The sequence below is a fragment of the Sus scrofa genome, chromosome 4, assembly GCF_000003025.6.
Source record: "Sus scrofa isolate TJ Tabasco breed Duroc chromosome 4, Sscrofa11.1, whole genome shotgun sequence".
Classification (NCBI taxonomy): Eukaryota; Metazoa; Chordata; class Mammalia; order Artiodactyla; family Suidae; genus Sus; species Sus scrofa.
The window spans coordinates 19,318,845-19,334,307 of record NC_010446.5 but is presented as its reverse complement, the minus strand read 5'-3'; the positions used below and the strand labels follow the sequence as shown (position 1 = coordinate 19,334,307).

Sequence of the window (15,463 nt, the reverse complement as noted above, 5' to 3'; positions counted from 1 at the left end):
CATAAAATATACAAATATCAATGAGGATAAGAGCCATGAATAAAGATTTTTTAAAAGGGTGGTAAAAGCAATGAGAGAATGCAGTTAGCTCGTGAACCGCATAATGCCCTTAGAATTATCCTATTCTACAGATGAAGAGTTTGAATAATTTGCCCAAAGTCATCCAGTGTTAGAACAGAATTTGCCATTTTCCAATAACAGTAACCGATACAGCAACAGCGACTAATATTTACCATCTATTAAGATAGTTATCAAATGGCACGAAGTAGTTACAGAATCCCACTTTATAAGTGAAGAAACCAAGACTCAGAAAGATGCACTAATCTACTCAGGACCACATGGTAATGGTGGAGGAGGATTTAAATCCAGTCTGAATGGCTCCAAGTCCCTGATCTTTTTGCCACAACTTGCTATGTCAAAAATTCCTGATGCAACTGACAAGGGCTTAATCTCTAGAATATATAAACAACTTATACAACCCAACAGCAAAAAAAAACCAATCAATCAATGGAAAAATGGGCAAAAGACCTGAATAGACATTTCTCCAAAGAAGATATACAGATGGCCAACAAACACATGAAAAAATGCTCAACATCGCTGATTATAAGAGAAATGCAAATCAAAACTACCATGAGATATCACCTCACACCAGTCAGAATGGCCATCATTAATAAATCGACAAATAACAAGTGCTGGAGGGGCTGTGGAGAAAAGGGAACCCTCCTGCACTGTTGGTGGGAATGTAAACTGGTACAGCCACTATGGAGAACAGTCTGGAGATACCTTAGAAATCTATACATAGAACTTCCATATGACCCCGCAATCCCACTCTTGGGCATCTATCCGGACAAAACTCTACTTAAAAGAGGCACGTGCACCTGCATGTTCATTGCAGCACTATTCACAATAGCCAGGACATGGAAACAACCCAAATGTCCATCGACAGATGATTGGACTCGGAAGATGTGGTATATATACACAGTGGAATACTACTCAGCCATAAAAAGGAATGACATAATGCCATTTGCAGCAACATGGATGGAACTAGAGAATCTCATACTGAGTGAAATGAGCCAGAAAGACAAAGACAAATACCATATGATATCACTTATAACTGGAATCTAATATCCAGCACAAATGAACATCTCCTCAGAAAAGAAAATCATGGACTTGGAGAAGAGACTTGTGGCTGCCTGATGGGAGGAGGAGGGAGTGGGAGGGATCGGGAGCTTGGGCTTATCAGACACAACTTAGAATAGATTTATAAGGAGATCCTGCTGAAGAGCATTGAGAACTATGTCTAGATACTCATGTTGCAACAGAAGAAAGGGTAGGGGAAAAAACGTAATTGTAATGTATACATGTAAGGATAACCTGACCCCCTTGCTGTACAGTGGGAAAAAAAAAAAAAATTCCTCCTACTAAACTGAAAGTTCCTTGAGGACTGGGATTGCCTCTCCATCGTCTCCCGAAAGTTCCACAACATCTGGCATAGAAAGTGTTGTACTTTCTACATCTGGACCAGCCGCATTCTCCAGAGAGACAGAACTCTGAATCCCCAAGAAAGATGGCTGCCAATTCTAATGTCAGACCTGCTCAATCTCCCTTGGCAGTGGGTTGCAGTGTGTTAACTAGCAATATTACCTTTGAGCCCCAGAGTGTCTCATGGCATACGGCATTCACAAGGCAATGGCAACCTGCTAGCATCAGCCTAACCTCCCCCAAAATACCCACCTTCCCCCGGTGACTTATGACCTAGACAGACTTATTTGCCTTTTATTGGGCATGTGTTTGTCTAGGGATGAAAGGAATAAACAAGTGGGATGCACATGCCCTGCATTTTAATGAGGACCCGGATCCTTTGGAGCAAAGAGGCCATTGTGATGCATTTGAAGACCCTGTGGACTCTGGCTACATCACCCCAACTCAGGGCTAACAATGCTTTTTTCAACATTCCTCAGCGCTGGCACTCACAGCTGTGCTTTGCACTTGCATTCATATCACAGCTAATAACCCACAGTAAGTGATGCAGCGGGGTGAATGGCAGACTGATTTCTCTCCTTACTGTTTTGTTGTTCAAGTTGCTTCATGGGAGGACTGCACAGCTAAACATAAACATTTTGAGAGCAAGTATAATACCTTTTTGGTAAAGATTTAGTGAAGAGTGGAGAGTTCTCAGAATCAGGCAAACCAAGGCTCAAACCTCAGGGCTGCCGCTGACCAGCTGGTTGAGTTTGGAACCATAACTCATCAGACTTTTCTGCTCTCACTGAGCCTTTCTGACCCCAGCTCAGAAAGAGGCCTTCTGGACCCCACCCACCTGTACCCCATCTCATTATTCTCTTTCTCCCCTGGCCTTACAGTACTTCTCTCACTCCTGGCATGTGAGACTCTCCTGCCAGACTGTAAGCTCTACAAAGTTAGAAACCAATTTTATGCCTCTTCTCGTTTATCCCCAGAGTGCCTGGCACACAGAGACATTCAATGAATGTTGGTTAAATAAATTAATGAAGGAAGAGGATGGCAAAGAGAAAGGAAGGGAAATGTAACCAGAGTGTGGAGGGTTTAGACAGAGGAGAAAAGAGACCAGGCAACTCTCCTGCAGCTTGGTAAAGCGGCAGGCAGCAGGGATGCTGGGGGCTTCTCCCCTGCCCCATTCCCGAGCCCAGAGTTCTCAAGAATTCTCTAGATCCTAGAGGAGGGCTAACCCCTAACCTTAGAAAAATAACTTCACTTTCTTGCTCTGTTCCCATGCACCCAAGACATGCTAGGAAATTGCAAAACGCTGCTGATAATGGCCATGCAGCCTCATGCCACTTCATTTTTGCAAAGAAAAGTCTCTAGGAGTCTCAGCTATGATTTTAATGACTTCATATTGACTAGTCCTTGAATGGCTTTTACCCAATGTCACAAATTTTTCCAGTCTTTTCAAGCCTTCCATTCCCATCCCTCTCAGGGAACAATTTAACTCCCAATCTCCTCAAAAGATCAAGGCTATTCTAAAATACATAACATGATCTACATACAGATTTTATTCATAATGACCCCATATACACAATAAGATTTGGAGGGTGAGGAATACTGGTAAAAACTGATTTTTTTTTTCTAACTTTTGCCTAAGGATTAAATTATAGATTGAGGTGTTTCTGAGAACAATTGCCTGTCTTGTTTTATTTAGAATGGTCATTCTCTGGCAGCCTGGCTATATTTTTAGTCAATTTAGAGCCATTGGGATTGGGTATTAGGAATATAAATATCAGGGAAAATAGTCATAAGGGGTTTAAGAACCAGTGATCACTGGGTGAACATCCTGTAACATCTCACAACACACCTTCTCAAGGCAAACATGTCCAGCCAAGGACTAAAAGACATGTTCATCTCCTACAAGCACACCTCAGAGATATCACAGGTCTGGTTCCAGAACACTGAAATAAAGCAAATATTGCAATAAACCAATCACACACATTTTTTAGTTTCCCAGTGCATATAAAAATCATGTTGGTGTTCCCATCGTGGCTCAGTGGTTAACGAATCCGACTAGGAACCATGAGGTTGAGGATTTGATCCCTGGCCTTGCTCAGTGGGTTAAGGATCCGGCGTTGCCATGAGCTGTGGTGTAGGTTGCAGACGCGGCTCAGATCCTGCGTTGCTGTGGCTCTGGTGTAGGTCAGTGGCTACAGCTCCGATTAGACCCCTAGCCTGGGAACCTCCATATGCCGTGGGAGCGGCCCTAGAAAAGGCAAAAAGACAAAAAAAAAAAAAAAATCATGTTTACACTATACTGTAGTCTATTAAGTCTGCAGTAGCATTATGTCTACAAATCAGTGTACATACCTGAATTTAAAAATACATTATTGCTTAAAAAAATGATATTTTCTGAGTCGTCAGCAAGTCATAATCTTTTCGCAACCATAGCATCAAAGGTCACAGATCACAGATTACATAATAAATATAATAATAATGAAAAAGTTTGAAATATTGCAACAATTACCAAAACGTGACAAAGATACACAAACCAAGCAAATGCTATTGGAAAAGTACTATCCACTGATAGTTCCACATAGAGTTGTGACAAACTTTCACTTTGTAAAAAAAAAAAAGAAAAAAAAATGGAATGTCTGCAAAGCACAGTAAAGCAAATAAAAAGTAAGGTATGCCTGAATAAAGCAGCTGGAAAAGTTTGTTTCTTCACTGTGATCTGACAAGCATGGGGCCCCCACCATGCTCTGTGAGCTTCCAGGTTGAGCTAATCTGTCAGCTAAGCATGGCCGATGTTCCTCACTTTTCCAAACTCTTTGTTTTATCCTTACTTGGAATAAAAATAATAAAGGACTTGTGGACCACATGTCAAATGCCCTTCCAATGTTTTAGACATCTCACTTATCCCAAAAACAATCACTCATATAGGTATATCACTGTCTGTAATTTATAACGGTGGAAACTGAGATACAGAGAAGTTAAGTGGTGGAGCTGGAACTTAAGCAGTGTGGCTTCAGAGCCTAAGGGCTAAACCATTAACCCCATTCTGCCTTATCTTTGGGATGGACAGTGTTTAATAAGAAATCAGGGAGTTCCCTGGTGGCCTAGTAGTTAAGGATATGGCGTTGTCACAGTTGTAGCTTGGGTTTGACACCTGGCCTGGGAACTTCTGCACGCCACAGCCCAGGCCAACAAAAACAAAATCGGAAATCCATTTCCCCATTGTTAAATCCATTTAGGATAAATGCAATTGACCATTAGCCTTAAGTCAGACCTTGGTCCCATCTCTAAGAGCTGTGAGACCTTGCCTACTTGTTGAAACTTTGCTAGCCTTCATGTTTTTCATTCTAAAAATAAGAATAAAGGTAACTCCTTCAAAGGATGCTTTTGAGCAAGAGTAGGCAAACTTTTCCTGTCAGAAGCCAAATAACAAATATTTTAGGTCTTGTGGGCCATAAAACAATCTCCTATCACAACTACTCAATTTGCTGTTGTAGCATGAAAGGAGCCACAGAATACACAGAAAAAGACAGAAGTGAGTGTTCCAACAAATTTTTATTTACGAAACAAGCAGTGATCAGATTTGGTCTGCGGGCTATAATTCTCCAACCCTTGATTTTGAAGACTACATGAGATCACATGTGTGCTCTTACATGACCCCTTGTATACAAGACAGCAAAAATGGTGATATCATTATGGTTTCAACATGAGATGACCAGTGCTTTAAAGTTGGGTCCAAATAAATCCCAACCAAAATCAAGGAAATTTAACATTTTTAGGAGATTTTGAAGACTTTCTTAGGTAAATGTGTAATTTTACTGACTTTTGAAATATTGACAAATTATCAACACTCTACCCTCAGTATAACCTTATAGGTAGGGTTGCCAGAGACAATACTTTTTTAGTATTTTCAATATTGGGGCATATTTATACTTAAAAATGTTTCTTATTTATTTGAAATTGAAATTTCACTTGGTCAACCTAGAAGTTTTTCACTGTAGTTGTTTACTTTGTTTTGTTTGTCTTTTTTAGCCTAAATCTGACAACCCTACCTACAGACCTCTATGATTCCACAATTTGAGAAGGATTGGTTTTATCGCAGAACAAGAATAGCCCAACACAAGCAACATTTTGTTCTTTCAGGGAGGAAAAGAATTACATTCTTATGGAATTATCCCCAAGGTTCAAAACTAATAAGTCCCCTGGGTAGAAGCCACTAAAACACTATGAGACAACCAGTGTTCTGTGCTCACGGGTGCCAAGAACAAGCTTAGGTCACCCAAGGAAAAAGTGCAATAATCTTACATTTGTTCCTGCTGATTGAATTCAAGCAGCTTCCTGGAAATTTTTTGGCGCCCTGCATGTCACTATGTTGAATTAATATCTGAGCAGTATTAATGATGGAAAAACTCAATGATATCCAACATATCCAAAGTTTTACAGTTGGATTTGTCGGTAATCAAACTGTGTATTGAGAAAGCCCATTTTGTCAGTAAACAAAATTTCTGAGTGGAGAAGAAATATTCTGTGCACATAAACACAGGCGCCTAAATAAATTCCTGATAAATATTTGATAATGAAGATGTGGGTGGAGTAGGTGCCTTCACCCATCTTCCAACAACTAGGATTATAAAATCATTCTTGGGGGATTTAAGGAGGGAAAAAATGAGAAGCCTGGCTCAGGACACCACAATTCACGTCTTGTCAAATTTTAAAGAAGGAAGATGATATTTGACACATCCATGAAGGTGAAAGGCATCATGTTTTCACTAAAAATAGTATGGTATTTAGTATCTGAAGGCCAATGTTTGACTTTCAGCTCTACTATGTCCAAGTTGTGAAACTTTGAATAATTGGCTTAGTCTCTCTGATCCTCCATTTCTTCTCCCTAAAACAGAGATGTAAAAATGCTCACCTCTTCTGCTTTTGTCAGGGTCATTTTGATTATGAAAATGCTTTGCTTACTGAAATAGCAATATACTGTCATCTGTCATTCCTAGGAACAATATCAGAAGCATTGGTGACTGAAGAGCTAATTAATGCTGTATTGTTACCAGCTGAAACCACGCTAAGGGAATTAGGCTCTTATGAAATCTCTATTAATTTAAGTCTATATTAAGCCATAACAAAGTATCACAAACTGGGTGGCTTAAATAACAGAAATTTATTATCTCACAGTGCTGGAGACTTAGAGGCCCAAAAGCAATGTGTCGGAAGGGGCCCCTTCTGAGGGCTGTGAGGGAAAGACCTGCTCCAGGCCTCTTTTCTTGGCTTTGTAAATGGCCATCTTATTCTGTGTCTCTTCCTATCACCTTCCCTCCATGTCTCTGTGTCGAATTTCCCCTTTCGTATAAGGAGCAGTCATACTGGATTAGGGCCCACCCTCATGACTTCACTTTACTTTGATTACCTCTAAAGATTTTTATGAGGGTTAATTTTTTGTGTCAATGTGATTGAGCTAAGGGATGCCCCTATAGCTGACAAAACATTTCTGGGGGTATCTATGAGGATATATCTAGAAGAGATTAGCATTTGAATTGGTTTAATAAAGAAGACTACCCTCAGCAGTGCTGGTGAGCACCATCCAATCCACTGAAGTCTTCTTGAACAGAACAAAAAGATGGGGACAGAGTAAACTCGCTCTTTTTGCTTGAGTTGGGAAATCCATCCAACAAAGCATGACACAGCTGCAGAATAGAACACAATTCACCACCCGCTGAAGACCGGGTTTTTGAAAAATATATAATGACATAGGGTGATACACTTGGTGTGCTTTGGTGAAAAGCAGATTACAGAAAGATATAATTTTAATCCAAATTCCAATTTTAAGACTACATGTGCACAAAAGAATATAGAAGGGGTTGACTGATGTGTTAATGTGCTGATCTCTAGGTACTGAGATTGTAGACAATTTTTGTTTCTCCCTGTTACTTTCCTTACTTAATTTTTTTTCTACAAAATGCATGTATTGCTTATAAAATGAAAACATGATTTTTTTTTAATAAATGGGAATTTCCTTCTGAAAGGTTATCGCCTTAGATATCATAACGTTCATTTCATTGGGTGACAGTTTTTTACAGATCTTAGTACTGGACTTCTAGAAGATGATAGAAGGGAATCAAATAGCATAAAAGTAATTATTCACTTAGCATTACAGTGCAACCTATGAATGTTATAAGAAGGCTTGATGAAGGACTCATCATTTGATTTAGCTTAGGCCTTGATGAAAAAGTATATTCTCAATGAGGCATTTACACTGTGCAAAGGAGGGGTATTCCTGACATAGGAAATGGTGTAAACAATCATGCAGCAAAATGCCAGGTCTCCTCCTAGTGCAGCAAAAAGTTCAGTATGAGTAGTTCACAGAGTTTCTGAGAGGACAAAGTCAAGCGATGGATGATCATAAAATTCATTGTTCTGGAGTTCCCCCCTGTGGCACAGCAGAAACAAATCCAACTAGTGACCACGAGGTTGCGGGTTCAATCCCTGGCCTTGCTCAGTGGGTTAAGGATCCAGTGTTGCCTGTGGTGTAAGTCACAGATGTGGCTCGGATCCTGTGTTGCTGTGGCTGTGGTGTAGGCCGGCAGCTACAGCTCTGATTCCCTAGCCTGGGAACCTCTGTATGCTGTGAGTGCAGCCCAAAAAAGCACCAAATAAATAAATACATAAATAAAAAAATTCATTGTTCTAACCAAGATCTTCTGAGAGTGAACACAGAAAGTATTTAATAGCCACTAGGAGAAAACAGGCCTTCACTGAGAACAGACAGGGAAACCGGGACATAGGGCTGCTCTACAAAGGGCTGTATCACAACGGGCCTTCAGCACCAGGCTGATATTTGAACTTAATGCACAGAATCTTGGAATCTTGGGATTAAAAGGAAATGTCGGTGCTGTCCAGCCTGGCCACCCCATCTCTGCCTCTCCAACTTTTCTAAGAATATATATCAAGCCTTTGTTTAAACACCTCTGTGACAAAGAACTCATTGACTTGGAATGGCTCCGTTAGAAAATTCTTCATTGTATTGAGCTAAAATTTATCTCCCTGTATCTCCCACCCATTTGGCCCAGAGCTGCCATCTCAGAGACAAGCGCAATGCTAACGTCTCTCCCATAGGAGAGCAAAAGATATAAAGACAAATAATATGGCTCTCTAGATTTTCGTCTTTGCAAGTTAAATGTCCTACAGTCATCCTTCCTACTTAAGGATGTAGTTCATCACTACTTGCTTTGTACCTCTTAATTAGCTTTTAAAATGGTCCCCTCTTGTCACTTTTCCTGCTACCGTCTTGGTTGGAGCCACCATCCTTTCTTGCTATGCTACCACAACATCTCCTTCTCTCTGTTTCTGTCTCTGTCTCTCTCTGTGTGTCTCCATCTCTATCTCTTAATGACCAGCCCTTCAATCCATTGTCCATACTGCTTCCAGAATGATCTTTCCAAAACACAACACTGGACTGTGACACTGCCCTGCTTACAAACTCCAGTGGCTCCCTATTCTCCTAAGGACCAATTACAGCTGCACAGTATGAAATTCTAGCCCCTACCAGCACTCTAGTCTCATCTCTCTCATCCCCGCTCCTCTGTGTGTGTGTCCCTTCTCTTGGTCCCTTGAACAGGACTTTTGCCTCATTGAAGTTACTGTCACCTACACTTGGAACCCTCTTTCCTCCACCACCTGTACCTTGATAATCCCTACTCAGCTTTGGGGTTTCAATGTAGACATCCCTGCCTCTAGAAAGCTTACCCTGGTTCCATTAAGTCTGGCTTAAAAACCTCTTCTTAAGTGGTTACACAGGGACCTAAGCTTCCGCTATCATAGTATGTATAACACTGAATAAAAATCACCTGCTTTTTCATCTTACACCTTTGCTATGTTATGAACTCCATGAGAACAAGTCTTTCTTTTGCAGCACCACTGTCAGTGATTGCACAGTGTGTGTGTGTATAAATATATACACAGTATATACACCCATATACACAGTGTATACATATAGTATAGTATATATACTCAAAAATGCTAACGAATTCATGTGTAGCACTTAGAACTAGATACAGTTGTTTAACATGGTCTAATAACACAGAGAAGAATGACTATTGCCTTCCATGTTCTGTACTCCATACCTCTCAATAAAACCTAACATTATTTTAGAAAAAACATCTCATGATCGATTTCACTGTCAGTTTAAATCCCTACATGAAGGGATTTAATCTCCATGTAAGGGATTTAAATCCCTAGAGGAAGCCACCAAATCTATCTTTAACTCTCCCTCCTTTCTGTCTTTTCCTCCCTCCACCCCACACACCCAATAATTTGCATTTTATTTTTGGAACCCACTCATGATATATTTTATATCTATCTTAGCAATCACATCTCATCTCTAGAGTGGACCCCTTCCAAAAATAAAAAGTCAAAATATACTACAACTTACTGATAACTTCTGTACTCCTAATCCTTATGCCTCTTCTCTGAGCAAATGGGATCAGTGTGTCTTTGCCTTCATGGATGTTACCGATATTGAATAAAACAAGAATGAAGATAGATCCCAGTCGCACATCATCCTAGAGACATCCATCCCTCTGTTGATCAGCTATCCTTTAATAAATGCATTCCACCAGTCATTAACCCAGCCCACATGTATGCTTCTAAGCAAGAAGAACATCACTAGATCTTGGCCCTTCCTAAAAATCAAGGTTTTGAATTGACTCATGTTAACTGAGTATAACCATCATTCAGGTACTTTCACAAAATTTATTTTAGCTACCATTCCCAACCTCTGTTGCCCTTTAATAGAGAATAAAACTATCATTCAGGGAGTAAGTCATACAATTAGCAAGTGCCAGAGCAAGGACATGAGCCCAAGTCCTGTGACTTCAAGTTCAACATCACACATGACACTGGGATCCTCTCAAAAGAGAAAATATGCATTATTGGACATATGCGGCCTCCTACTAATTGCCACTTACTCTCCCAAATAATTGTTGAGTGAGTAAATCCTTTGATTAGAGATTCTTAACTTGAGATTCATGATAATTCAACGGAGTCCAAGAGTATGCCTGTATGAACTTTCTGAAAGTTTATGAAAAGTGCCACGTGTTGTAGGTTGTGCCCTCTTTCTGAGAATAGTAATGTACATTTGAATCTCGAAAGGACTTCAACTCCAAACAAGAGCCACCTGTGGTTTAAATAACTCTATATAGAAATTAATCATCACTCACCTGTCTAGAGTTTCATATGCACATATTTCTCTCTTTAGACAATCCAACTGAATTTTTTCATCTCTAGCCTCCAAAGCCTCCAAAGCCTCTAGCCTCCAAAGCCTCATCTCTAGCCTCACTCTCTAGCCACCCTTAGATATTTCACCTACTGGTCCCTTCTGAACCTTGCTTCTGGCATCCGAAGACACTAGCTTGTATCTTTGATATCAACTTATCAAAAGGCTTTCTTAGAAATCCACCTAGCTTGGCCTGCTTGCAGTTTCCTCTTTCTATGCCAGGTTTTAACCTGAAAATGATTCCTTTTTTTTTTTTTTTTTTTTTTTTTTTGCTTTTTTAGGGCCACACCAATAGCATATGGAAGTTCCCAGGGTAGGGTCGAATTGGAGCTATGACTGCCAACCTATACCACAGCCACAGCAACTCGGGATCCAAGCTGTGTCTGGAACCTACACCACAGCACATGGCAGTGCCTGATCCTTAACCCACTGAGCAAGGCCAGGGATCAAACTCGCATCCTCATGGATACTAGTCAGATTTGTTTCCAACAGGAACTCCTGATTCCTTTGCTTTCACAAAGCCAAAGCAAAAATGAAAAAGGGTTTTCTAGCAGCTTCTCTCAGTCTTCAGCAAGGTTGAGACAGAGGTGGGTAGCAATAGGAGAAACCCATTAGTTGAGTTGTCGATGGGAGAGGGAGCTGCTAGATCTGGAGATGCAGGGGTTTATCTCAAACACCCAGAAAATATAGACTCTTCTTCTTTTGTTAAGTAATTGGAAGATTATACCTTTTCCTGATAATCAGGGTTGACTTTAACTCTTTAGTCTTCACCATATTGTATTATAAATTATAGCTCTGTCATCTTGTTTGATGCCTGAATATCAGAGTCATTGACAAGAATTGTACAAGAATTCACCCAAATGTATTGAGCATCCTCATTGAATCCAGGCTATAGGCTCTAAGGATGCTAAGACAAATAGAGGGATGCCTGCCCTTAAGGAGTTAAAGACCAGTGAGGGACAGACAAGTAAATCAATACGTGTGATGAGGAAAAGGAAATGCTCTGATAGAAGGAATAGAGGAAGCTCTGGGAGAAAAGGGGAGGGCCACCCGACCCATTCTGGAGGATGCGGAGCAGATGTTCTGGGTAGTTTCCAAAAGAAAGTGGCTCTCAGCTGAGTCGTTAAGGAAAAATAGAAGTTAGACACAGACCTAAGAGAAGGACAAGGAAGAGAGTCATGTTTTGTAAATAGTTTAATATGCCTAAATTTGCACACAACGTGCATAAAATGAGCATTAAAAAGTGCTTCGTGTGTGGAGAGGGAGCGACTGATTAGACTGAAGAGGAAGGTAAAAGGCAAATCCTGGAGAACCTGTATACATCATTATTATTCCCAAAAGGAAAAAAAAAAAAAAAAAAAACAGGAACCCACCGAAGACTTTTCAAAAAAAAATAAGTCTTCATGATCATATTGCATTTTAGAAAAGACCATTTAACACAGTTTGGTGACAAGACAGGAGGTATGGGAACAGACAGTCCTGGTCTCAGATAAGACTAACAGAAAGTTGTGACCAGAACCACATTTGGGGTGGTTCGGACTTACACTAAAACAGTGGTGGGTGAGCTGGAGACACAGGTATGCGTATGAAATGCACTAAGCAGGGAGAGGAGATTGAACTTAGTGACTGATTAGATGTCATGAATGAAAGAAGGGGTGTCACCTAGGATGATCCTGTCACTTCTGGCTTGGACAACTAGGGATGCCATTTGAACAGTGGGGAATAGAGGGGGAGGAGCAGGCCTGGAGCAAGGAGAGAGAAAACAAATTTAGTTTGAACATGCTGATTTTAAGGTGCTCCATGGGACAGCAATGTGGAGATGATTGGTTGGTATTTAGGAGAAAGCTCCGGATAGGCTATCGATTTATATGTAGTGGGTGAAGCTGTGGGAGTGAGTGAGATTTGCTAGGGAGACTACTGGGTACAAAGGGAAGAAAGTCAAAGAACAGAAGGACACACCAACATTGATGAAGGGACCACCTTTCAAGGCATGACATGAGAACTCAAATGCTCAGAGGGAAACCAGGGAAGGGTGGTAGCAAGAATACAGAGGTTATTAAAAAAAAAAGGGGGGGGGGCTTGACCAATAGCTCAAAATGACACAGAAGCCTTGGAGGGAAGGCTGAACGCAATACACTAGGTGGTCCTGGCCAAGGCTGTTCTTCAGAAGCAGGCGTGAGCACTAACTGGGGATGGAGTTACAGGGTGATGAGGACATGGGGAAGGGTGAATGTCACCCACTCTTTCAAGAAGTTTGGTGGGAAGGAGAAGGAGAAAGAGAGGGCGGCTGGAGGGGAAGTGCAGAGGCTTAACAAATATCTGTTGAGCGAAGTGAGGAAAACTTCCTATCCTCTGCAGAACTGACTGCGTGAGAAATACATAAACAAATGCCAGAACCGGCTTCCCTCTCTGTGTCCTGCTGAGCGCTAGAAAGGCTTTTGTTTTCATTGTCTTTATCAGTGAGAAAGGGCTCTGCTCGGCTACGGGGCTGAACCTGTTAAAATGAAACCAGAGTGTGTAGTGTAGAGCAATCGAAAGCCTTTGACCCATCGGCCGCACCTGAACGCCGGCGGTGCCCGCGGCCCCTTCTGACCCTCCCCACCTGCTCCTTTTGCCCTGCGAGATTTCCAAGTCCGGATCAGAAGCACCCCGACTCAGCTGAGATTCCGGGCTCCCTCAACTCTCATCCATAATAAGCCAGATTCATCTGAAAGTCAGCTTGTTCAAAGAGTGAAGTACAAAGGGCCAGGAGGCTGCGGCGCCTCCGGCGCAGCGCACGCCGCCCAACATCTTCCCTTTGTGGAGCCCGCGAGGGGACCCGGCCATGTGGAAGGGGCTCCCTCCATCTGCGAGATGATTCTGTTTCCTTTAGAGTTAAGTGAAGGATCCCAGAGAACATTACTGAAACAGATGGCTTTAAAAATCCCCCACCTCCCGGCAAAGCCCTCGTCCAACAAGTAATAAACAAAACGCCGAGCCGTGTCGCGGCCCCGGAGGACTGAGCTCCCCGAACCCGGCGACCCGCGGTGCCCAGGGGAGCTCCCACTTGGCACCAGTTCCAGTGGCGGTGGCCGGAGACTCGTGCACGGCCCCGCTCTGCAGGGACTCCCGGCTAGCTTTCCAGAAACGAGATTCATATTTACAAACCCAAACATTCCCTGGCAACGAAAAGCTCGAAATGAGTTCAGCTCTGCATCTCGCGCGCCTGGAAATCGCTCCAGCTGAGTGCACGGGAACGCAGCCCAACAGGGACCGCTTTCCGGCAAATCCGGAGGCCCTCTGCAAGGTTTCTCGGCTGACAGAACGGCAGCTGGGACCCGGGAGACCGAGCAATGGAGGACGGGGAGAGGGAGGCGCCTACCGTACCCGATCGGCTCGGCGGCTCATGCTGCGGCCGTCTGCGGGGCTGCTCCGGCCCGGGCGCTGTGGACTCGGCCTCCGCTCTGAGCTCTGCCCCGGGACGGCTGCCCCGGGCTGCTCTTGTTTGCACTGGGCCGTTTGCTTTTGGGATTTCTCCAATGCAGATGTAGTCAGGGGGCCGCTGTCCCGGGGGACAATGATTCCATTGGAAGCTGGCCTTTGACAAGACTCACACATGACCTTTGACTAAAATGGCTTTGGGGAAGGAAAGTGACCGGAGGCTGAAGACGGGGCATCCAGGGCAGCCGGCCGCATTCCCACCCCCAACAGTGCCAAGTTAATTTTTCATCCCCTAATCTCTCAAGGAGAGTGCTCTGTGAGGTATGATTTGCCATTTCTCCTTCATTCTGCCGGATTCTTTCCGCCCCCGTTTCGGAAAGTTTCCTACTGTGTTGCTGATGAGTTCCCTGAATTAGCATTTCCAGGTTAAACGTGGGCAGTATATTGTATAAATTCTTCTACCACGCTGGGAAATAATACCCCCATTTTGCCCCCCTAAAACGTGCTACAATTTACAAAGGGCTTTTGACAATCATGCTGTCATTTGGCCTCCCAAACAATGCCAGGAAGGCTCTCCTATTACTGCCATTTTGCTCATAAAGAAAAAGAAGCTCCGCAAAAATAAGATATTTACCCAATCACTCAACCAGAAAGTGAAGTCTGGATCCTCACAATCCCATCCTGTCCACATCCATAAACCATCCTCCTCCTTGCTGGGTGACCCACCCCAACTAACTTAATTGTACCCCAAGACACATAATAATAATGACACATAATAATAATTAAAATGTAATATAATTATAACGCATAATATGACACAACTATAGAATATTTTAATTTTTAATTATAAAAGTGATAGCATTTTAATGTAATAGTTGCTTTGGTTAAAGGATATCCACAGATAATCCTGAGTTTACTGACTACATTTTTTTATTGTCTACATTTTTCTCTTTCTTCAGCTGCTAAAAGGATGTAATGGGAACCAGACTGGCCACTCTGGGGTGCTGGTCCATGCCCCGGGTTCCTGGGGCTGCTGCAAAGAGTCCATCATTAGTCATTTTCCCCTCCTTTTTCTGGGTCCTTCCAGACGAAGAAATACTAAATGGAAGGGGAAGGGATTCTGGGATTGTAAAGAGAGCCCTGAATAAGGAATCAGTGCTGCAGAATTTCAGTGTGATGAGGAGAGCTATGATAGGGGTCTAGGGAGATGCTGTGTGGCCCCTGGTCTAAAAAGTGGCATCATTCTCCTTTTTGCCGCTTAGAGAAGGGAAAGTGTGTGTCGGTGGTGGT

At 42.4% G+C, this 15,463-nt stretch overlaps 1 protein-coding gene across 8 annotated transcripts in view; it reads right to left on the bottom strand.

The window, feature by feature from the left end:
• Window positions 1–14,493, bottom strand: part of ENPP2 (ectonucleotide pyrophosphatase/phosphodiesterase 2) — a 113,678-nt gene extending 99,185 nt beyond the window's left edge. For 2 of the 8 annotated variants that reach the window (XM_013996524.2, XM_013996526.2), the window contains exon 1: window positions 14,120–14,401. In XM_013996524.2, the coding sequence (XP_013851978.1) occupies window positions 14,120–14,350 (231 nt within the window). In that variant the 5' untranslated portion in view covers window positions 14,351–14,401. Of the gene's footprint in view, window positions 1–14,119 lie in introns of all 8 variants that reach the window. The other 6 variants (XM_013996523.2, XM_013996525.2, XM_005662883.3 and 3 more) reach the window with 5 other exon arrangements.